General features: G+C 59.4%; 2 protein-coding genes across 2 annotated transcripts; both read left to right on the top strand.

The window, feature by feature from the left end:
• The first annotated feature begins 1,039 nt into the window (after positions 1 to 1,039).
• Positions 1,040 to 19,089, top strand: LOC132331563 (transient receptor potential cation channel subfamily M member 2-like). The gene is given in 33 exon segments (XM_059855055.1): positions 1,040 to 1,177; positions 2,670 to 2,936; positions 3,274 to 3,359; positions 3,804 to 3,972; positions 4,429 to 4,609; positions 5,018 to 5,184; positions 5,607 to 5,787; positions 6,402 to 6,463; positions 6,648 to 6,848; positions 7,153 to 7,255; positions 7,458 to 7,579; positions 8,508 to 8,858; positions 9,188 to 9,325; positions 9,907 to 10,036; positions 10,498 to 10,643; positions 10,776 to 11,012; positions 11,014 to 11,250; positions 11,853 to 11,971; positions 12,275 to 12,407; positions 12,544 to 12,715; positions 12,996 to 13,179; positions 13,348 to 13,526; positions 13,668 to 13,800; positions 13,920 to 14,007; positions 14,562 to 14,649; positions 14,963 to 15,114; positions 15,588 to 15,664; positions 15,755 to 15,856; positions 16,332 to 16,418; positions 16,567 to 16,672; positions 17,143 to 17,244; positions 17,644 to 17,760; positions 17,894 to 19,089. Coding segments are annotated over 32 exon segments (4,671 nt in total). The 5' UTR covers positions 1,040 to 1,177; positions 2,670 to 2,741; the 3' UTR covers positions 18,020 to 19,089.
• Positions 19,090 to 21,228: 2,139 nt separating this feature from the next.
• LRRC3 (leucine rich repeat containing 3) lies at positions 21,229 to 22,518 on the top strand. Its single transcript, XM_059855054.1, has one exon. The coding sequence runs from the start codon at positions 21,237 to 21,239 to the stop codon at positions 22,083 to 22,085; it is 849 nt and encodes a 282-aa protein (XP_059711037.1). The 5' UTR covers positions 21,229 to 21,236; the 3' UTR covers positions 22,086 to 22,518.

The raw sequence follows: 22,518 nt of genomic DNA, 5'->3' as shown, positions 1-22,518 counted from the left end.
GGGAAAACCCTGTCACAGCACATGTCACAGTTGAGATGGCCACCATCCACAGAGTATCACCACACAATTTCAGAAAACTTCAACCCATACAGAAGGCTTCAAGGGTTTGCCCTTCCTGTTCTTCAGCCCAGCCTTTTATCCCCTCATGTTGCTGCATTGCACCTGTGTGCCCTCTGCTCCCTTTGGGGTTGGTCAGATTTCCCCCCTATCCGAGGTGGGGGCAGGAAGTTTGGGTGTGTTATAACCTCTGCTCAGGGGCAGTGAACCCATCCATCCTCCATTACACAAATTGCTGTGGAACCCCCAGTCCCAGGAATGCCACACCCACGGGAGGTTCATGTGAGGGGCAGCTGAGGTTAATTAATCCATTAATCCATCAGAGGCCCCCCAGAGCCATTCCTGAAGCCTTGCACCACAGGACTGCACGGGATGCAACAAACCCAAAATCTGTTGTGAGAGACAATGGCAAACTCCCCCCCTTGCACCCCTTCCCCCACGGAAGTACCTGGATTTTCCTACCTGGCCTGAGCATGCACTAAACCACTGAATTCTGTGCTTTTTGGGGGGACCTTCCCCACCAACAAGACCAGCAGGAGAGAACCAACAGAACATGACTGAGATCCATGGAGTGCTGATGTTTTCCTTATTCTGTCCCTGTCACTCTCTTTCTGTCCCCCCCACCTATTTCCTATTTCTTTTTTTCCCTCTCTCCCATATTCACTATCAAATAAACCCCATACCATTGTCACCGGCCTGTGTGACAGTGACATTTGCACCTTAATTCGGGCAGAGGCACTCCCGACAACCCCAGTGACCCCATCCCGACGCCTGCCTCGAGGGGTTCGGGTGCGGGTGATGCCCTGCCCGCCCGGGGCTGGGGACAGCGGGGCTCACTGCGGGCACTGCCAGGGTGACTCAGCCACTCCAGCAAGCTCGGGACCCGCCTGGGCGCTGCAGCTCCTCGGCACGGATCGCTCCTGCAGCCTGATTTGCTGGGAAGCTGCCAGCCGGCTGCCGCCTCCTCCTCTCTGCAGGCAGCTCTGCCCTGCTCTCCGCTCATCGCCGGTGCCTCCGGTGACAAAATGACCCGGCGGAGCGGAGGGACACGGGGCTGAATCGCTGTGGCGGGCACGGAGCGGAGCAGCCGGGGATGCGGCCGGAGGATGCGGCAGGAAAGGTACGGGCAGCTCGGCGGGGGATGCCGGCGGAGGGGCAGGGGCAGTTTTCGGGGGGTTCAGGATCACGGGCAGTTTTCGGGGGGTTCAGGATCACGGGCAGTTTTCGGGGGGTTCAGGATCACGGGCAGTTTTCAGGGGAGCAGAAGCAGGGGCAGTTTTCAGGGGGTTTAGGATCACTGGCGGTTTTCAGGGGGTTTAGGATCACTGGCGGTTTTCAGGGGGTTTAGGATCACTGGCGGTTTTCAGCCTTGCGCTCCGTCCTGCTGGGCGCTGTGACCACCCCGTGAGACCGAGGGGCGACCTGACCCCCTCAAGCTGGGAGACAGGCAGCGTGTGCGGCGGGAGGGGCTCTGTCCTTGTCCCCGAGCCTTTAAGGACAGGAATTCCAGGTGCTGGAGGACGGACAGGTATTCCAGGCGCTGGAAGCCCTTCCTGCATGGACTTATGAGCTGCTTGTGGCCGTGCCCCAAGACCCCACTAGCCTGTCTGCCTTGTGGGGCCCCTGACAAGAATTAGGAGTGCATTTGACCTTATTTCAACTGCTCTTTCTCCAAAAATCAGATCTGCTGGGAGTTGTGCTGATGCAGAAATCCAGCCTGCCAAAATCTGCCTCCCAAGGTCAGTGGGGCTGTGGGAGATCCCAGGAGGGAGGCTGATAAAACAGCTTTTCCTTGCTACTCCATGATTTAGCATCAGCACTCCTTGTGCCCACAAGGACTCCCCACCCTTGGGTGAAATGGAAGATTTGGCTTGAAGAAAGCATCAGCTGAGCCTGGTGCTTCCTCCATTACCTAATCCCAGCTCTCCTGAGAGGACATCACCCCCCTTGGGCTCCAGAGACCCCAGGAGCATTTCCACTTTTGCCCCAGCAGCTCTTCCATCTCAGCAAAGGGGGCTGTGAGTGTTCAGGGGGGTTCAGGAGTTTTGCAACAAGCCCATGTGCTTCTTGGGGCTCTCAGGGCACCTTTGCAGGGGACACAGGACTCCAGCACCTGGTCCCTGCAGCCAGCATGTCCATATTCCCAGATTTTCCATGCAGGGCCATGCTCAGGCTGCTCACACAAGAGACCTAGTTTTTGCTCTCCCTGCTGCCAGAAATATCCCAGCTGCCTGCAGTGGAGAGCAGGTGAGAAGAGCCACAGGCTGGCAGTGGTGGGGCACTTTGGGGACATGGATGGGCTCCCCTGGGGAAGCGTGGTGCATGCTGAGGCTGGTCACCACACACGTGGGGACACCCTGTGTCAGGATTGTGCTGAGGGGATGGCAGGTAGGCCAATCTCCACCCTGGCAATGATGGATGGGGCTCCTCAGTGCTCTTAGTTCATGGGCATCTTTTTCTTTTTTGAAGGCCAGGTTGGACAGGGCTTGGAGAAACCTGCTCCAGGGGAAGGTGTCCCTTCCCTTGGCAGGGGGGTGGAAGGAGGTGAAATTTAAGGCCCCTCCCAATCCAAACCATTCTGGGATTCTCTGTTTCTCTTCCACTGCTCTCAGGATGGGGATGTCCAGGAGCTGCCAGCCTAGGAAGAGGAGCAAGGAGGCTGAGAAGCACAAGACACAGGAGCCATGTCCTCGCGCGGCCGCTGCGCCAGGCTGCTCCCCTCCGAGCTGAACAAGGTGTGCCCCGAGAGAGGAGATGAGCCTGCCACGCACCCCAGGAAGATGAGCGACTTCGAGGTGGTCCCCAACCTGCAGCAGAGCAGCAGCAGTGTCTCAAGGAGCAGGAGGAAGGCTCATTTCCCCGCTGGCAGCAATGAAAAGGCAAGTTCAGGAGGTGCCGGAAGAGGGGATGGTTGGGCACACGCGCATGGAAGAGTGTTAATGAGTGGCTCGTTAAAAGGAGCATTAATAACTGGTCAGGGTTGGTTTTAGGGACAGACAGAAAACCTCCAAACATCTGAGACACATGGCCAGCACTCATATCCCTTCTCCTTGGAGTGCATCTGGCTTTGTCCTTGCTGACAGTGATGGAGCTTTCATCCTTCACACCCCAAGAAGCACCCAGATGTGCTCCCATCCCCGAGGTGTCTGGGCCCTGGAATAACTTCTGGCCCTTTCCAGAAACCCTGACCCCTGGCTGCTTTTCTTGCTCCACCAGGAAAACCTCATCTCCTGGATTCCTGAAAACATCCGAAAGAAGGAATGCACCTATTTTGTGGAAAGCTCCCAGACATCAGATTCTGGGTAAGTGAGACACTCCGTCCTTCCCTCCCCTGCAGGGGAGCAGAAGTGAGGGCTGGTGATAAAGCTACAGCACCAGAAAACCCCAACTTTCTGTCACAGGGATTCAAAACCCTCTTTTTAACTGATTCTTCAGCATAGGGTGAGTCACCACAAGGCTGAGATTCTGTGTCCCAGGGAAAAACATTTCCAATGCTATTGCAGGCAGTCATTTCCACCCTAAATATTTCCATCCTAAATCTCTACCTGTGGAAATATTTGGATTTTTTTTCCTTAATTTCCCCCCAAACATTGCCCTTGTTTCTGCACAAGTTCTGAGCTGGAGGAGCAGCTGGGTGGGAGATGTGGGGCCCGTGATGCTCCTAAGGAGAAATGCACCTCCTGCCCAGGCTGAGGCCAGGCTTTGCCTTTGGGGCTTCTCCACGAAGCTGTTGGTGTGTTTTTCAGGAGGATCGTTTGTGAGTGTGGCTATCTCAGGGAACAGCACCTGGATGATGCTGCCAAGCCTCCCATCTTCCTGGGGAAGGAATGGGACCCCAGCAGGCACATCCAGGAAATGCCAACGGATGCCTTCGGTGATATCCGCTTCACAGGGCTGGGACAGAAGACAGGGAAGGTGATCTGCTTGTCCCACCCGTGGGTGTGTGGGGAGCCAGTGTCTGGGTCTTGCCATGGCAGATGGCACAGGAGCATTTCCCTCCTGGATGAGAGGACATTGGGAAAGGGTGGAATTGCCCCAAAGGCAACAGTGACTCAAGCAGTGGAGGGGTAGAGACAGGACCCCTCCTCTCAGCCTTAAACCCGTTCTGAAACCACAAAACTTGGGATCCAAGGAGTGGCTGTTCCCTGTCCTCGTCCTCAGATTTGTTTGGGGGATGTTTGTTCCCAGGAAAGCGAATGGGAATAGGGTCATGGACAAAGACCTGGACCAGCAGCAGCAGGACTCTGCTGCGGAATGGTGTTGGGAAACCTCTGGGGTGGGACAGGAGGAATTGTGCTGCAGGTGTCCGGTTACCCTGACCCTGTTGTTTATCCCCAAAATCACCAATGTGCGTGGTCCCTCTTTCTGCAGTACGTGCGTGTCTCCTCGGATACCCCCCCACGGGTCATCTACCACCTCATGACACAGCACTGGGGCCTCGACCCCCCCAACCTGCTCATCTCAGTCACCGGGGGAGCCAAAAACTTCGTCATGAAGCCAAGGCTGAAGAACATCTTCCGGCAAGGGCTAGTCAAGGTGGCCCAGACCACAGGTAAGAGACTGCAGAATAACAGAATTGCAGAATCATAGAATAGTTTGGGTTGGAAGAGACTCTTAGAGGTCATCTGGATGCAGAGGGTCTCCTTGTGATTGTACCTGGCCATGCCTGGTTCAGTAAGCTGGGCTCTTCTGGTGATGCTGAGCTACTTTAGGAGCCCTGTAGGTCCTACCTGGACCATGATCACCAGGGATGGGCTGCTCCTGCTCTGTCCCTGCAAAGAGGCTCAAAAGGAGCTGGGCTCAGAGAGGTGCTGAAGAAGGCATTGCCTGTGCTGCCAGGGCAGGGAAGAGACATCTTCTGTTGGATGGAGCACCCCAGGGACCCACAGCCATATGGGGGAGGCTGGGACACCACTGTGGGCAGAGCCTCTCCCTTCCCATGGCCCTCTGTGACCCCCAGGTGCCTGGATCATCACAGGGGGGTCCCACGCTGGTGTGATGAAACAGGTGGGAGAGGCAGTGCGAGACTTCATCCTGAGCTGCAGCCACAAGGAGGGCGAGATTGTCACCATTGGCATTGCCACCTGGGGGACCGTCTACAACCGGGAGAGCCTCGTCTGCCCCATGGTGAGCCAGGCAGCCCAGGAAAACCCAGCTGTGCCAGAAGTGATGGTCATAGAACTTCAGAATGGGTTGGGTTGGAAGGAACCTGACAGCTCACCTTGTTCCACCCTCTGCCATGGGCAGGGAACCTTTCATTAGACAAGGCTGCTCCAAGAGCCATCCTGCCTGGCCTTGAGCTCTTCCAGGGATGGTCCCAGGCTGATATTTCCTGAGAAGCCCCTCCACCCTGCCCCCAGTGGTTCTGTGCTTCTCCTGGGTGGACTCTTGTGGGTGTGAGGGCCAGTGGAGCATGGGGCAAGGCTGACATGAGCACTGTGGGGGCACGGGGACAGTTTGGCCAGACTGTCCCCACGTGCTGGTTACCTTGGCTATCTGCTGCTCCTCTGCCAGGCTTCTCCCAGAGTGTCTCCTCCTGCACCTTACAGGGGGGCTTTCCTGCTGAATACGTGCTGGATGAGGAGAACCAAGGCAGCCTGTCCTGCCTGGACAGCAACCACTCCCACTTCATCCTGGTGGATGACGGGACCCACGGGAGGTACGGGGTGGAAATCCCCCTGAGGACCAGGCTGGAGAAGTTCATTTCAGAGCAGACCAAGGTGAAAGGAGGTAATGGCAACACACAGCCTGGCCTGAGGCAGGAATGGGCCATCCCCCTGGAACGGTGTCTTTCCTGGGCTCCAAGGGGCTGTGGCTTACCCAGAGAATCCAGGCAGAGGGTCTGAGAGGATTGCCATGATAAATGTGGAACCTGGTTCCTCTGTGACACAGATCAAAGAACCTTTCTCTCCCCGACTTATGGGATCACTAAAGGAGTCCCCAAACCTTGGGATACTGAGCTGGTCAGGAAAAGTAATTTCTCCCAAAGGGCCAGGTCCCAAGGGAGCTTCCAGGCATCACCTTCTCACTGTGCAGATGATCTCGTGCCATAACACAGGCACTCATGTGCTCACTTAACCCCAGAACCCCCTGAGCTGGAAGAGACCCTCAAGGATCCTCAAGTCCAACTCCTGGCCTTGCACAGAACACCCCCAAAAATCACACCACGTCTCTGACCTGCCATGCCAGACAATCACTGGGCATGGTTTTCCTCCCCTCCCCTGAAGCCTGACATGTCAGGGACACTGCTCCCACCTTGCCTTCTGCACTCCACCACTCAGAGGAGACCGTACAGGGCGAATTGGCCCTATGGGAAGGTCACCCTGGATTTTGCTTCCCTGCAGGTGTTGCCATCAAGATCCCCATCGTGTGTGTGGTGCTGGAAGGAGGCCCTGGGACTCTTGATGTAAGGAACTGCTTGTGGCAAGCTGAGGCAGGGGAAGGCAAAGGAGGGACAGCCCCTTCCCGGGGTGCTGCTCCCGGTGGTGCCACAGGGACAGGAGCACTGGGAGCAGCAGAGGGTCCCAGGCTCAGAGAGGGCTTGCAGGTGTCTGGTTGGGATCCTGACCAACCTCCCCGCTCTGTTGCAGACCATCTACAATGCCATCACCCACGGGACCCCCTGTGTGATCGTGGAGGGGTCCGGGCGCGTGGCCGATGTCATCGCGCAGGTGGCCAACCTGCCCGTGGCCCAGATAACCATTGCCCTGATCCAGAGGAAACTCAGTGTCCTCTTCCATGACACCTACGAGCTCTTCACTGAGAGCAAACTGGTGGAGTGGACCAAGAAGGTGAGTCCCTGAGCTTTGGGAGACCAAAGAGCTCCCAGGGGTCCTGCTCTATGAGCAGCAAGGGTCCCAGCGGGACGTTTAAGCCTCATCTGCCCCCAGCCACCCTCAGCATTGTCCTGGTGGGCACCCCAAGGGCTCAGGCTCCCTTTGGGCACAGAGGGAGTGTTTGTGACCAAGCCATGGAGGAGGACACAGCACAGGGGTTCTGCAGGAGATGGAGGGAAGGGAGGAATTGCCCAGCACAGTGGGGAGCAGCAGGGAGGAGATGCTGCTGCCCACTGCTTGCCCACGGCTCTCCTTGTAGATCCAAGACATAGTGCGGAGCCGGCAGCTCCTGACCATCTTCAGAGAGGGCAAATATGGCCAGCAGGATGTGGATGTGGCCATCCTCCAGGCCCTCTTCAAAGGTGAGGGCTGGGGGCCTCCCTGGCAGGATGGGGCTCAAGTCACCTCCTACCGCTGCTTGACTTCTGGGGTCACCAAAGCAGTCCCCAAACCTTGCTCCTGGGGAGAGATGATTATCCAAAGGGCCACACATCCAAGGAGGCTTCCAGGTGGTATCTTCTCACTGGGTGATCCTCTGTTCTAACACGGGCACTTTGCATGCAGCATCCCGAAACCAGGACCACTTTGGTCGGGAGAACTGGGACCACCAGCTGAAGTTGGCCGTGGCCTGGAACAGGGTGGACATTGCCCGAAGTGAGATCTTCACAGATGACCATGACTGGAAGGTAGGGCCACACCTGTGCTGCTTGTCAGGCCTGTGGATATGGAAGGCACTTCTCACCTTGGCTGTGCCCAGGGAGAGTTTTAAAGGGATTTCTCCTGGACCCTGAACTCCCAGTGCATTAACTGGGGCTGTTCTTCAAAAATGCTCTCAAACACCCAAAGCAGAGCTAAGCACACACAAAGGCAATTGGTATTTTGCTCAAAACCAGTGTTTTTAAAGATCCCACCTAGAACTTCAATACCTCTTGACAGCTCTGCCCTGTGGGCACTGCTCAAGCAGCAATTTGTGTCGAAGCTCATCTCACCCAGCCTGGTGCTTCCCTGCTCATACCTTATGGCAGAGTGGGGCAGGGACCAGCTCTGCCATCCCTGCCTGATGCTGCTGTTGAGAAGCCAAGGCTGAGAAGGGTTGTCTGTCCTTCCTGATGGGGCTGTGGAACTTGGAAGGGATTTTCCTATTGCAGTCAACAGTTTGGGTTCCCCCAGCTGATACACCTTTGGGAAGGGCTGATGGGAGCTGGGAACACAAATGTGAAACATTTGAGGATATATGCCCCATCCCTGGAAATGTTGAAGGTCAAGCTGGCAACCTGGGCACCTGCAAGGTGTCCCTGCCCCTGGCAGGGGATTGGAATGAGATGAGCTTCCAACCCAAACTGTCCTGTGATTTTGGGATATTCCTAACTTGGGATAGGTGGTCTCTGCCCTACCCATCCCTCTGCCCAGCAGCCAAGGGGGCAGAGGGCTCCACTGCCACAGAGGAATGCCCTTTTCTAACCCCCTGGGAACATCCCACAGGTTTTTTGGATGCTCTTTCACATCCAAAGACTCCTCCTGTGCTCAGGGGCAGAATCTCCCCCCAAGTGAGGAGCATGGTAGGGTGCTGCTCTGAGACCTCGGAGCCCCTCACCTCTGCCTCTGGCCTGCCAGCCCTCAGATCTCCACCCCGTGATGGCAGCTGCCCTGATCTCCAACAAGCCCGAATTTGTGAAGCTGTTCCTGGAGCAGGGAGTGCGTCTCAAGGATTTTGTCACCTGGGACACCCTGGTTTACCTCTACGACAACCTGGCGCCGTCCTGCCTGTTCCACAGCAAGCTGCAGAAGGTGCTGCTGGAGGAGAGGGAGCACACGGCCGGCTCCAAAACGCCGAGGCTGCAGATGCACCACGTCTCGCAGGTGCTGCGGGAGCTGCTGGGCTGCTCCACGCAGCCGCTGTACCCCAAGCCCAAGCACACGGAGCGGCCCCGGCTCTCCATCCCCGTGCCGCACATCAAGCTGAACGTACGCATCTCAGGTTACCAGCGGTGGGGAGGGGACACCGCCTCAGGGAGCTGTCCTGGAGGCTGCTGCTGGGTCTCTGTCCTCCTGTCTGCTCAAAAATGGTACTAAAAGTGCCTTTCAGTCATCTAAAAGGTGCAGCTCCCTACAGCTGTGGCGCTGCGTGGATGTGTGATGCGGTGGGGTGGGTGCACGGCTCCACCTGATCCCAGCCCTAGAAAAAGCAAAAATCCCAGGATGAATCCAGTCTTGGCCACCCCTGCAGCTGGGCAAAGCCCTTTCCATGGGTGGTGGAGGCAGCAGCAGGTGTTTGAGCGCTGCACACCTTGCAGGTGCAGGGGTCGAGCCTCCGCTCCCTCTACAAGCGCTCTCCTGGCCGAGTCACCTTCACCATGGACCCCGTCCGGGACCTGCTCATCTGGGCCGTGGTGCAGAACCGCAGGGAGCTGGCAGAAATCATCTGGGCCCAGGTACCACGGCCCGGAGCTCTGGTCACAGCTGAGGGGCTCACATGGAGCCAAACCTCGCAGCCCCTGGAACCTGCTGGGATTTGGGGGAGGGGGAGAGCTGTCCTGAGCCTGACCCCAGCCAAACAGCAGCCAGCTGGCCAGCCTGGGGGCACTCAATGTCCATCCCCAGCCACACCATGAGGCCAGATCCCTCCCTTCCTGGCCAGAACAGGCAGAGGGGATGTGCTGGGCCAGAAGCGGGCTAGTCAGGCTGAGAGAGCCCCCAGGGACACGGCAGCTGGGCTGGAGAAGGCTTCCACTCATTAACAGCATTCCAGGCCAAGAGGCAGGGCAGCTGGTGGCACAGTGAACATGGCAAGGAGTCACTCTGTCCCATCAGCCACGGGCAGGGCTGTTCCCATATTCACCAGGCAGTGAGTTACCCACAGGAGAGCTTGGCTCAGCCCTTGTCATGGCAAGCTGATCCTGAGCATCAATCTGGGCCACCCTCCTTCCCTCCTGTGGGACCTGGGGAGGGCTTGTCAAGGCTTCTGGGACGTGACAGACAGATTGTCCATGCTTTCCTTATTCTCTTGTGCCAGAGCCAGGACTGCATGGCAGCTGCACTGGCTTGCAGCAAAATCCTGAAGGAGCTGGCCAAGGAGGAGGAGGACACAGACACCACCGATGACATGCTGGCCCTGGCCGAGGAGTACGAGCACAAGGCAATTGGTGAGCAGGAGGGCACCAGCACCCCAGGGCTGCTCCTGTCCCCCCCCCCAGGGCTGCTCCTGTTCCCCCCCCAGGGCTGCTCCTGTCCCCCCCCCAGGCTGCTCCTCTCCCCCCCCCCCCCCAGGACTGCTCCTGTCCCCCACCAGGGCTGCTCCTGTCCCTCCCCCAGGGCTGCTCCTGTCCCTCCCCCAGGGCTGCTCCTGTCCCCCCCCCAGGACTGCTCCTGTCCCCCCCCCCCCAGGGCTGCTCCTGCCCCCCAGGGCTGGTGAGCTTTACCCAGGAGATGTCTGGGGGGTGGGAAATGAGGGTCCTGTCCCCACAGTTGGGGATTATGCTCCATGGGCTGTGCCCACACGCTGGTGGGAGTACCACTGCGTGGTGCCATGTCCTGATCCTGCTCGGAAGGGTGACTCTGTGGGCCCCAGAGCTCAGGCTCCTCTCCCTGGTCCTGGCCCTTCCAGGTGTGTTCACAGACTGCTACCGCAAGGATGAAGAGAGAGCCCAGAAGCTTCTCACCCGTGTCTCCGAGGCCTGGGGGAAGACAACCTGTCTGCAGCTGGCGTTGGAGGCCAAGAGCATGAATTTTGTGTCCCATGGGGGTGTCCAGGTGGGCTACCAGCAGTGGTCCTTGGAGGGGATGTGCCCAAGTAACCCCAGGATCCAGAGCTCCCCGTGGGTGGCTGTGTGACTCTGCCCTTCGGCCTCGGTAGCCAGCACTCCTCTTCCTCCCTCTTCACAGGCTTTTCTAACCAAGGTCTGGTGGGGGAAGCTGTCTGTGGACAACGGCCTTTGGCGGGTGATCACGTGCATGCTCTTCTTCCCCTTGCTCTACACCAACCTCATCACCTTCAGGTATTCTGGCAGCTGGGACACTCTTGTGCTGAGGCAGGGCTTCCTCCAGCCTCCCCCTGCAGCTGGCTGGGCTGGGGGACGCTGCTGTGGCATCTCCTGGGCAGCCCAGCCCAGCCCAACCCACGTCCTCCACCCCCACTCCCAGCAGGGAGAAGAGGCTGCAGCCCATGGGCTGCCTGGCACGCCTCCGAGCCTTCTTCACAGCGCCCGTCGTCATCTTCCTCATGAACACCCTCTCCTACTTCACCTTCCTCCTGCTCTTCGCCTACGTGCTGATGGTTGACTTCCAGCCCACGCCCTCCTGGCGGGAATACCTCATCTACTTCTGGCTCTTCTCCCTGGTGTGCGAGGAGACCCGCCAGGTGTGGGCGGGCACAGCTGAGGCTGGGAGGTGGCACAGGAGGGGACATACCCCTCTGGGTGCTCTGGGAGGTGCCACTCAGCTCATGTTCCCATGCTGCTTCTCGTGTCACCCCCTGTTCCGAGAGGTCCCAGCACATGGAACCACCAGATCCCCCATCTCTGAGGCCAGGGATTCTCCTTGGCTGCATCTGGCTTGGCCCCGTGTATTTGCAGAAGAAAATGCTGTAGGGCTGGTGGGCTTTTCCCAGGAGGTGTCTGGTGTCTGTTTTGGGAATATCAGGAGATGGAGGGCGTTCATCCTTTGGGTGAATTCCCAGTAGGATTTCCAGATTTTGCTTGACATTTGAGATTTTCCAGCTTTTGCTTCAACATCTCAGTGCCTTTTCTCCTCCAGCCTGAAGAGCCCCAATGGCCCTGGTGTCCCCATGCTCCTCCCCAGCTGTTGCCCTGCTCCTCCCATGCCCCTAGAGCAAACCACGTAGGCTCAGGTTACCTTTGGGTCAGCAGGAGTGTCCAGTGATGGCCAGATGATCTGTGTGGTCCCTCCCCTCCATGAGGCACATGAGTCTCTTACACCCAGCCCCTTTTCTCTTCCCAACAGCTGTTGTATGATCCAGATGGACTCGGGGTTGTGAAAATGGCTTCCCTGTACATCAAGGACTTCTGGAATAAGCTGGATATCTGTGCCATCCTGGTCTTTATTGCAGGGCTGACTTGCAGGTGAGCTGCAGAGCTCAACAGTATTTTCACAGAATCATGGAATCTCAGACTGGTTTGGGTTGGAAGGGACATTAATTAAAGCTCATCCTGTCCCACCCCTGCCATGGGCAGGGACACCTTCTACTCTCCAGGTTGCTCCCAAGCCCTGTCCAGCCTGGCCTTGGACACTTCCAGGGATAGCCACAGATTCTGTGGGCACCCTGTGCCAGGGCCTCACCTCCCTCTCAGAAATTCCAGCCTAAATGATTCTATATGGTTCTATGGTGGCACTGAGGTGTTTCCTTTCCTCTCCTCCATGCCCAGGCTGATCCCATCGACATTATACCCCGGGCGCATCATACTGTCCCTGGCTTTCATCATCTTCTGCCTGCGCCTGATGCACATTTTCACAGTCAGTAGAACCCTGGGGCCCAAGATCATCATTGTGAAGCGCATGGTGAGAGCTCCCCCCTGCCCTGCTGGGGTGAGGCTGGTCCATCCTGCTACAGCAGCTGGATGTGCCACCTGTGTTATCCCATCCTGGAGAGGAGCTTGCTCCAGGACACAGCCATCCCTCCCCTCTGTCTTTGCAGATGAAGGATGTCTTCTTCTTCCTCTTCCTGCTGGCAGTGTGGGTGGTGTCCTTTGGGGTGGCCAAGCAGGCTATCCTGATCCACAACGAGGAACGTGTGGAGTGGCTTTTCCGTGGCGTGGTCTACCATTCCTACCTGACCATCTTCGGGCAGATTCCCTCCTACATCGACGGTACGGGACACTGGCTGTGACAGCCATGGCACGAGCAGGGAGGCTGTGACAACCATGGCACAAGGAGGGTGGCTGTGACAAAGCTGATGTACCAAACTCATGCCGTCCTGGCACATGGAAGTGCCACAGAGCTGGCAGCGAGCTGAGCACCTGGGATGGTGCAGATGGAGGTCAAATCCCTGCCTGGTGCTAAGCTCCCTGGAGCTGTCTGAGAGAAGAAGGTGCTCCCCAAGACACCCAAGGTTTGGCCACCACGGAGTCACGCTGTGTCCTCCCACAGGGGTCAACTTCAACATCGACCAGTGCAGCCCCAACGGGACTGACCCCTACAAGCCCAAGTGCCCGGAGACAAACGGGGACAACAAGACACCCATCTTCCCAGAGTGGCTGACGGTCATCCTGCTGTGCCTGTACCTGCTCTTCACCAACATCCTCCTCCTCAACCTCCTCATTGCCATGTTCAAGTGAGTCTGGGGGCTCTAGGTGTTGGGATCCCGCGTGGGGATTGTAGATGTGGTAGGAGTAGTTGCAGCTCAGGGCTGATGAGGGAGCTGGGTAGAGCTGGGACACCATTCAGACACGCTGTGCCCCCTCATCCCCACGGCACGGCTGACACCTGGGCTCTGCCCCAGCTACACCTTCCAGCAGGTGCAGGAGCACACGGACCAGATCTGGAAGTTCCAGAGGCACGACCTGATCCAGGAGTACCACGGCCGCCCTCCAGCGCCCCCGCCCCTCATCCTGCTCAGCCACCTGCAGCTCCTGCTGCGCCGGGGCTTGCTGCGCCAGCCAGCCACGCACCACAAGCTCAGTGAGGACCAACATCCCCCTCCTGCCCTCTGCCCCCTCCTCAGGGCACGCACCAAGGAGCAAGGCTGGGCACAGGGGCTGTGCTCCTGGTGTTGGGGATGGCCAGGGATGTGGCAGCGCTGCCGCCCTCTTCCCTCGGCAGAGGAGAAGCTGGAGAAGAACGAAGAAGCTGCCCTGCTCTCGTGGGAGATGTACCTGAAGGAGAGCTACCTGCAGCACCAGCAGTGCCAGGAGAAGCAGAACACGGAGCAGATGATCCGGGACATTGCACAGAGGTAAAGCCTGCTCCCTGGAAAGGAAATTCCTTCTGTCCTTCGGTGTCCCAGGCATGGAAGAGTTGGGATCAGTGCAGGGGTGGCTGCTGAGGGTGTTCCAGCCTGCACTGTCTCTCCAGGGTTGATGTGCTGGCAGAGCTGCTGGACTTGGACAGGGTGAAGAGGACGGGGGTAGTGGAGCAAAGACTGGGCTCTCTGGAGGATCAGGTGAGGCAAAACCAGGGCAAGAAATGTGAGATTTTTCCAGGGTCTGAGTCAATTGAAAGGTGAATTTTTTCCAGGGTCTGAGTCTATTGAACCAGAACCTCACTGAATCGATACCCTTTGAGACAGTTTGAGCTTCCTTGCCATTAGCCATCTGAGGATTAAAGGTTTATAGGAAAAGCTCTGTTTGACTCCAAAGTAAACAGGATGCAGGTGGGAAGTGGTGGGATGGGCCACTGCCCCCACTAGTCACCCAAAGAGTCAGAGCTCTTCTCCTTGGCCTGAGAGGGCACTCCAGACCTCCTGGAGACAGAGACTCTCTGTCCCCTCCCTCTGGAGCACTGGGGTGCCCAGCGAGCCAGCCCAGCCTTGCCATATCCTGTTCCCATCTCCCTCTCCACCTGCTCAGTAAAAATATTCCCCAGGAGAAGGTTTTCCAAGGCAAACACCAGGACACAGCCAGGACCGCAGGGCATGGCGGTGCCTCCTGCCAGGGCAGAGTCCCGTGGCACTCTGGGGACAGCGGGGTGGGGGTGACCCTCTGCTGTGCCCTGCAGGTGCATCAGAGTGCCCAGGCCCTGCGGTGGATGATGCAGGCACTGCGGGGCAATGGCTTCAGCTCGGGAGAGGATGTGCCACCCATTGGTAAGAAGAGCTGGCTCCTCCCCAGCAGCCCCGGGGCTGGGCAGTCCCTCACAGCCCTCTGCCAGGCAGGGAGGCAGAGGTTCCTTTGGTCCTGGGAGGTTTGGTGTCTCCATGAGGTCATCCAGCCCCTCCTGAGTCCATTCCCACCCTCCCCAGGGCTTAATGCCAGAAGGGAAGCCAGGGTCCACGGCCCCAGGGGACACCAACATCCCCATGGGGAGACCCAGCCATTCCCCTCAGCAGGGCCCCAGTCCACAGTGCTGGACTTGGGGCCCTGCTTTGTGGGACCCTGCTGTCTGTGTCTGCCTCACAGGCTCCTCCAAAGCCCTGGACACCAAGGAGATTGCCCTGGAGGGGAGACCCGAGGAGAGCCAGCCCCCGTGCCACGTGCTTGCCCGAAACCTCCTGTATCCAGGGTCTCACACTCTCCGCTTCCCTGTGCCCGATGAGAAGGTGCCCTGGGAGGTAGGAGCTGTGACTCTGGGCACTGGGGCTGGGAGGAGAAGGCTTGAGGCATATCCTGACAGTGGTGGGAAGAGGAGCCCAGCATCCCATTTGAAAGCTGTAGTTCTTCCCAGCCCTGGGACCCTTGGCTTCCCAGAGTCACTGCTTGAGTGACCCCAAAGAAAAGGGCTAGGATCCATCCCTGCTAGGACCTGCAGTGCCAGGAATGCCTGGGGATGCCTTGTTGGACACAGGGGGTACAACCACCCACCTCTGCATTTCCTGAAGCATGGCTGGCTCAGGGACAGGATCCAGTACTGGCCTCTGTGGGGTGTGAGCCTTCTGGCCAAGCCTGGAGCATCACCTGGGGAGTGGTGCCACGAGCTGGGCAGAGGAAGACCCTGGGCCATAAGGTGTCCCTGGGGTCCCAGCCCCTGCCTGCTGTGAGAGCAGGGGCACAAGCTGGGGGGCTGACACAGCCATGTGTCATGCAGGTGGATTTCCCGCTCTACGACCCCCCTGCCTACTCGGCTGAGCACAAGGACATGGCTGTGCAGGATCCCTTCAGCCTGTGAGTGTCCCCCCAGGGCTCCCCAGCCCTCCACCCCTTCCCTGCGTGGCACAGCCAGCCCTCCCTGCCGGGCTGCCTCCCACCCTGCAGCTCCTTGGAGTCTCTCCTGAAGATCAACTACAACACCATGGACGGGCTGATCGACCGGCAGAGCTTCCACGGGCTGTACGCCGTGCAGGACGGGCTGCCCCTGTGAGTGCCCCTGCCCCTGTGAGTGTCCCTGCCCCTGTGAGTGTCCCTGCCCCTGTGAGTGTCCCTGCCCCTGTGAGTGTCCCTGCCCCTGTGAGTGTCCCTGCCCCTGTGAGTGTCCCTGCCCCTGTGAGTGTCCCTGCCCCTGTGAGTGTCCCTGCCCCTGTGAGTGCCCCTGCCCCTGTGAGTGTCACTGTGAGTGCCCCTGCCCCTGTGAGTGCCCCTGCCCCTGTGAGTGTCACTGTGAGTGCCCCTGCCACAGCAGCTGCCTGGCAGGACAAGCAGGGGGACATGGAGAGGCCAGGAATGCTGAGCACATCCATCCCATCCCCACTTTCCCACGGCTGGTGGTGGGGCAGGGATAACTGCATGCGCTGTCCTTAGGGCTGACCCCCCAAAACCACCCCAAAGGTGTGGGGTGCAGGAGTAGGGAAGGGTTTTGGGGTGCACCGAGGGAGCCCTCACTGTCACCCTGCAGGAACCCCATGGGCAGGACGGGGCTGCGAGGCCGTGGGAGGCTGCACTGCTTTGGGCCCAACCATGCCCTGCACCCCGTGGTGACCCGGTGAGTGAGTCCTGCTGAGCATGTGGGGTGGAAAAGGGGCCATGGGGTCACCTCAGGGACCTGGCCAGACCCCACACTGCCAACGTGAGCACTGCTGGGCAGAGGGGAGCCACGTCCTGCTGCAGCATGACAGGGGCCTCTCCCACAGCTGGAGGAGGAACTTGGATGGGTCCATAATAAGGAAGAGCCTGAAGAAGATGCTGGAAGTCCTGGTGGCCCAATACCCCTTGTCAGATGTCTGGGCTCTGCCTGGGGTGAGAGCTGGCAGAAACCGGGGGAGGGGAGGGGAAGGGGAAGGGGAAGGGGAAGATCCCACAGAAAAGGGGGAATCACAGGCATGTGTCACAGCCTGGCTCAGGAGGTACCTCTGCAGAGCACCTGCATGCCAAGCTGCTGGGGGAGCAGCTGTCTCCTTACGTTCACCCACTCACCCTGACCTGCTGCCTCTCCCTCCTCCCCCTCCATGGCTCCAATCCCCACGTCCTTCACTGAGCCTGTTAAGGCATTGGCAAAGCATCCTTTGGCAGATGCTGGATCAGGCAAACTCAGACATCCACTGGGGCAGAGCTGAGGACTTTGGGCAGGAGGGGGAGGATAGGAGGCACCAGCAGACCTTGTGGTGTCTTCTGCAGCAGTGGCAGGCCTGAGGGCCAGGCTGGTGGCAGGGAGGGAGGCTGGAGCATGCTGGTGGCAGGCCCCAGTGCTGACATCTGCTCTGGCACAGGGCTCACTGGAGCCAGGTGAGACGCTGCCACTGAAGCTCAAGTGGATCCTGCGCCGGGAGTTCTGGCCCCAGTTCCAGAACCTGCTGAAGCAAGGCACTGAGGTGGGGGCACACAGGGGTCCCTGTGCTGTGGGGGCATGTGGGCATCACCCTGGGTGACACACAGGTGTCGTGGGGACATCACTATGGCACAGGGACACGTGGGTGGCCCAGGGTGCATCACCTCTTGGCCACTGCTCCCACCAGAGAGGAAGGGCCAGGGGAGGTGAGGATGTGCCCCAATCTGTGTCTGGGGGTCAGGGAGCAGCCCAGAGACCTCCAGGGAGGGCTGCCCACAGCAGTCTGTGCCTGCAGCAGTGGCTCCCCATGGCTGCAGCAGCAGCAGGAGTGGGGCTCTGGTCTCCAGCAGGGCAGAAGACCCGCAGGGCAATGCCCCACCCACCCCAGGGTGCCCTCAGGGAGGTGGTGAGGGCTCTGCTCAGGTGGCATCCCCATGCACAGGTGCACAGGGGGTACCTGGACGACCCACGGAACACGGATAACGCCTGGGTGGAGACGGTGGCCATCAGCGTGCACTTCGACTCCCAGAACGATGTGGAGATGAAGCGGCTGAACTCGGTGAGGGGCTGCCACCCCCGGGGCTCCCTGGGCACAGCAGCCACATCTGCAGAGCCACATCCCCACAGGTTGGGGACGGGAGGCGCTGTGGAGCGTGGCTGGCAGCACACGTGTGACATCTGTCCCCCTGCAGTTCCTCCAGGGCTGTGACCCGGAGCTGTGCATCCGCTGGCAGGTGCTGGACAAGAGGATCCCCCTGCACGCCAACCACAAGGAGCTCCTGCACAAGGTCTCAACCCTCCTCGGTGCCTACTACTGAGGCCTCGTGCACAGGGCTCCTGGCTGGAGCTGCAGCTCCACCCCAGCTTGCCTGGGAGGGCACGGGAGCTGCTGGAGCTGAGGTGCTCTGGGTGCCTCTGTGAATGTATGTTGCAGGTCTCTGGGAGGAAAAGTGTCCCCTCCCTGAGGGCACTGCCTGGGCAGTGCATCCCAGCCACCTGAGCCACCAAGTTCAGCCCCAGCTCGTGTCTTGGTGCTTCCACATCAGCCCACAGTACTAGCCCAGAGCTTGGGGCACACAGAGCCACGGGGCTTGTCCTGTGAGGTGGTCCTTCTGCCCACTCCAACCTGCTCCTGGCTTTGGGGTGGCCACGGGGGGCTCGCCAGTCCCAGCTACCCCTCCTCCAGAACAGCCATCACTGCTCCCTGCTCCTGCCCTACTGCCACAGATCCCAAAGGATTGCTCTGGAGAAGGCCTGGAGTCACTGCTGTGGTGGCTGCACCCACACCTCTGGTTGCCTCAGAGCCAACAACATGGTCCTGAGCTGTGAGCCAGCACTTGTGAGGGTGTGAGCAGCTCTTGCCTTGTACACCTATGGTTTCATAGCCCTGCACAGGCCCACCTGCCATGCCCCAAACTGTGTGTGATCCTGCTTGTGTATGCTGAGCACTGGCTTGTAGCTAAACTTCCCTCCTCTCTCTGAGCCAAAGCCCCAGCTAAATGTCATCTGCCTGTCCCCACCCCTTGTGCACATGGATGGGAAGTGGCAGCTTGCTGGGACACAGGTGCTCTGTGGTTCCTTGGGCAGGTAGGGACAGGAGAGGGGACATCTGTGTGTCAATCCCAGACATCCCTGCTCCTAAAGGGTCTTTCACTCACATTTTCTGTTGCCGGCCATGAGGAGAACAAGGCACAGTGGATACATTTTTTTGATCATCCAGATGAGCCCCACGGTGGTATGTTATGCCTGGGACTGCTCAGGAAGGGATTTTGGTCCCCCACCTCCTCCCTGTGGATCAGACACTGGCCAACCAAGGCTGCTCATCCCACCCTGGTGGCCACCAGGGCACAACTGCAGTTTCACCAGTTCTGCATGGGGGTTTGGCAAGGGGAGGGGGCTCACTCTGGCAATGTATTCAACCCAGCTCAATAAACCATTATTAAACACTGTAGGCTGCTGGTGTCTTACAGCTCTTTAACCAGGGGCCTTTCCTGGAGGCCATGCTTGGAGCACACCTCCAGGATAAGCCAAATTCCCACCCCAGCCTTGTTGCACAAATTCACTTTGCCTGCAGACTCACCCCTAGTGACGGCTGAATCACAGAACGGTTTGGGCTGGACGGGACTTCAGTGCTGGTTTCATTTCAAGCCCCCTGCCACGGGCAGGAACAGCTTGCAGCAGCCCAGGAGAAGAGGACTCCTTTAGAGCTGATATGCTCGAGAGGATTGGCCCCGTTCAGAGCTGATATGGGAGCTGTGCTCCGAAGTGCTGGCACAGCATCTTCTCCCATCGCTCCTGGACTGATGTCTGCTCCTGATCTCCCGTCACCTCCAGGCGGGGGCCCGGCTGGGGAGGGACGATCGCTCCTTACAGCAGCTGATGAAGCTTCTAGACTGGCAGCCCGGACCGCAGCCTCCCAAAAACTGCGCGAATCTCATTAGCAGCGCTCAATTTCTGCGCACTGGGCTCGGCGCGGCCACTCTCCCGCAGTCCCTGGCTGTCCCACCACGCTGCTCCCCCCGCACCGTCCCCGCACCGCCCCCGTCCCCGTTCCCGTCCCCGCACCGCCCGGTGCCGCCGCGGCGGGACCGCCCGGCCCGGGGAGCGGCCGCAGCAACAGGTGGGGCCGGCCGGGATCGCAATCGAACCGAACCGAACCGAACCGGTGCCGACACCGCACCCACATCCCGAGCGAAGCAGAGCCGCCTTGGCCGAGCCGGTAAGCGACCCCCGGGCTCCGGGGCAGCGGGGGCGCTGGGGTCGGCGGTGCTGCGCGGGGGAGCCCCGGGTCCCCGTCCCCGGCAGGGCGGGCTGGAGCATCTCCCCCGCACAGCCCCTGTCCGGGGAGGCTGCGGCTCCTGAGGGCCCCCGAGCACTTCCACGCGGTGGGATCGGCATCCTTGTGCCCCCGGAGAGACAGAGCTGTCAGAGCTGCCAGAGCCCGGGGCATTTTGCACGGCCAGAGGGATTCCCGGGAAGCCCAGCTTCATATCCCCGGGCAGAATCCACTGCTGTGGGCAGGGCTGAGGGCAGAGCTGCGGACAGCGTCCTTCAGGTATGAGCACACCTCGGGTATGAGCCTCCCTCAGGTGTGAGCATGCCCCTGTGGTACCCTGAGCTTGGGCACACGTGAGGGATGCTGCTGTTACCAGGGGAGTGCTGTTAGCTGAAGGATTCTGGTACCACGGGGACAACAACTTGGTGCCCATAATGACATCCCATGGGACATTTAATTCCCATTTGAAATGTTCCATTGGCCTCCCAGACCTCCCCTCCATGAGGATCTCTTCCCCCAGGCTGGCCAAGGCAGCAGCAGGGACATGAGCAGCACCAAAGGCAGAGGAAAGGTGCCCCACCTGCTTCACCTCCTGCCTTGCCCCTGGCAGCACTGGGGTGTCCTTTGAGGCTCCTGCATCACCCCTTTTACTGTGCCAGGCAGAGCCTCCTCCCTTCCCCTCCCACCCCTCTAGTCAGGCTGTCAAACCACACTCTTTGTTTGTTTTAAAAATACAAACTCGCCTCCAAAAACTCTGGTGAAACTCGTGGAAACCAGAAGAGGAGGGAAGGGAAAGCAAAAGAGCTCCACATCTTGTTATGTAAAACCCTGGTGGTGATTCAATCACTCTGATGATCCTTAGAGTCTGACTCATCATTTTTTTAAAACACTCAGGGTCGGTGAGATAAGGATTTACTGCTGCTGCTCTCCAGCAGCAAACTACTGCTTCCCCTCTTGGAAACTGGCAGCAGGATGGGGCAGAGGCTCCTGGCCCATCTCCACACCCCATCCTGCAGCTCTCTTTGTCCACCTGGGTGGTCACTGCAGAGACAGGCGTAGGGGAGCTGGGGTTTCAATTTCTAATTAATCCAAATTAAGCTGTCCTGGGAAAGACAGCCAGCGTCACTCCACCCTCATTCTCCGGTCTCATGAGCCCAGCCTCTCACCCTTTGCCAGGGCACATCACACATGAGCCATATCCCGTGTTTCAGGAAATAATGCCATGTCCCATCCCCTCCACCCACAGCTTCCCTCCAGCCATGGGAGAGGCCTTGCAGGGACACCCAGGGGCCCTCCTGCTGCCCAGGAGCTGCTGCCACGCCCGGGGAGCTGCCAGTGGCCATGCTCAATGCAAGATGACCCTCACCACCACCACCAGCATGGCCCAGGCTTTCTTCTGCCTCCTGCTCTGCATCCCCTGGGGCAGCTCCTGCCCCCCCAGCTGCCAGTGCACGGAGCGGGCTGGGGCCAAGGCTGTCCTCTGCAGCTCCCAGCACCTGCAGGAGATCCCCAAGGACATCCCCAGAGACGTGGTGTTCCTCAAGCTGGATGCCAACAGCATCACCAGGATCCCCAGCAACGCCTTCAGGCACCTCTCCCACCTGGAGGAAATCGACCTGTCCGGGAACGCCATCGAGAAGATCGACAGGGCGGCTTTCAGAGGGGTGGCGGCCGGGCTGCGGAGCCTCGACCTCTCCGGCAACCGCATCCGCAGCATTCCCAAGGAGGCGCTGCTGGCTCTCGGCGCCAAGCTCCGGCTGGCCAACAACCCCTGGCACTGCGAGTGCGCCCTGCAGGAGGTGCTCTGGGAGGCGCGGCTGGACCCCGACTCCGTGCGGGACATCACCTGCCACACGGCCCCGCGGCAGGAGTACGTGGGCAAGCCGCTGCTCCAGGTGCTGCACGCCGGCGCCAACTTCTGCAGCGTGCGCCAGAGGAGCACGGACGTGGCCGTGCTGGTCACCATGTTCGGCTGGTTCGCCATGCTCGTCGTCTATGTCATCTGCTACGTGCGCCACAACCGGGAGCGCTCCTGCGGCCACCGGGAGCACCCGCCGGCACTGCCGGGCGCTCGGGGCCGTGCAGAGACCTCCAGCACTGCCCTGTAGTGAAGGCTGGCTGCCAGCTCCCAGCATCTTCACAGGGAACCCATGGCAGAGACCTCCAGCACTGCCCTGTAGCGAGGGCTGGCTGCCAGCTTCCAGTATCTTCACAGGGAACCCATGGCAGAGAGCACCAGCACTGCCCCAAAGGGCAGGGCTGGGTGCCAGCTTCAGGCTTATCCACAGGGAGCCCATGGCAGAGACCTGCAGCACTGCCCTGTAGTGAGGGCTGGGTGCCAGCTTCAGGCTTATCCACAGGGAGCCCATGGCAGAGACCTGCAGCACTGCCCTGTGGTGAGGGCTGGGTGCCAGCTTCCAGCATCTTCTCGGTTTGGAAAGCCAGGTGTCTGCTAAGGAAGGCAGGAGTCTCCCCTGAAATGGAGAATGCAAACCTCCTCCCTCCGAATTGCTATGAATTTAAAATTAAGGGGGTCTCATA

Source organism: Haemorhous mexicanus, chromosome 10, assembly GCF_027477595.1.
Source record: "Haemorhous mexicanus isolate bHaeMex1 chromosome 10, bHaeMex1.pri, whole genome shotgun sequence".
Taxonomy (NCBI): Eukaryota; Metazoa; Chordata; class Aves; order Passeriformes; family Fringillidae; genus Haemorhous; species Haemorhous mexicanus.
This window is presented reverse-complemented; position numbering and strand designations above follow the sequence as displayed.

Excerpts from the sequence above, each read along its gene's own strand:
- LRRC3 (XM_059855054.1), top strand. The coding sequence starts at position 21,237 with ATGGGAGAGGCCTTGCAGGGACACCCAGGGGCCCTCCTGCTGCCCAGG.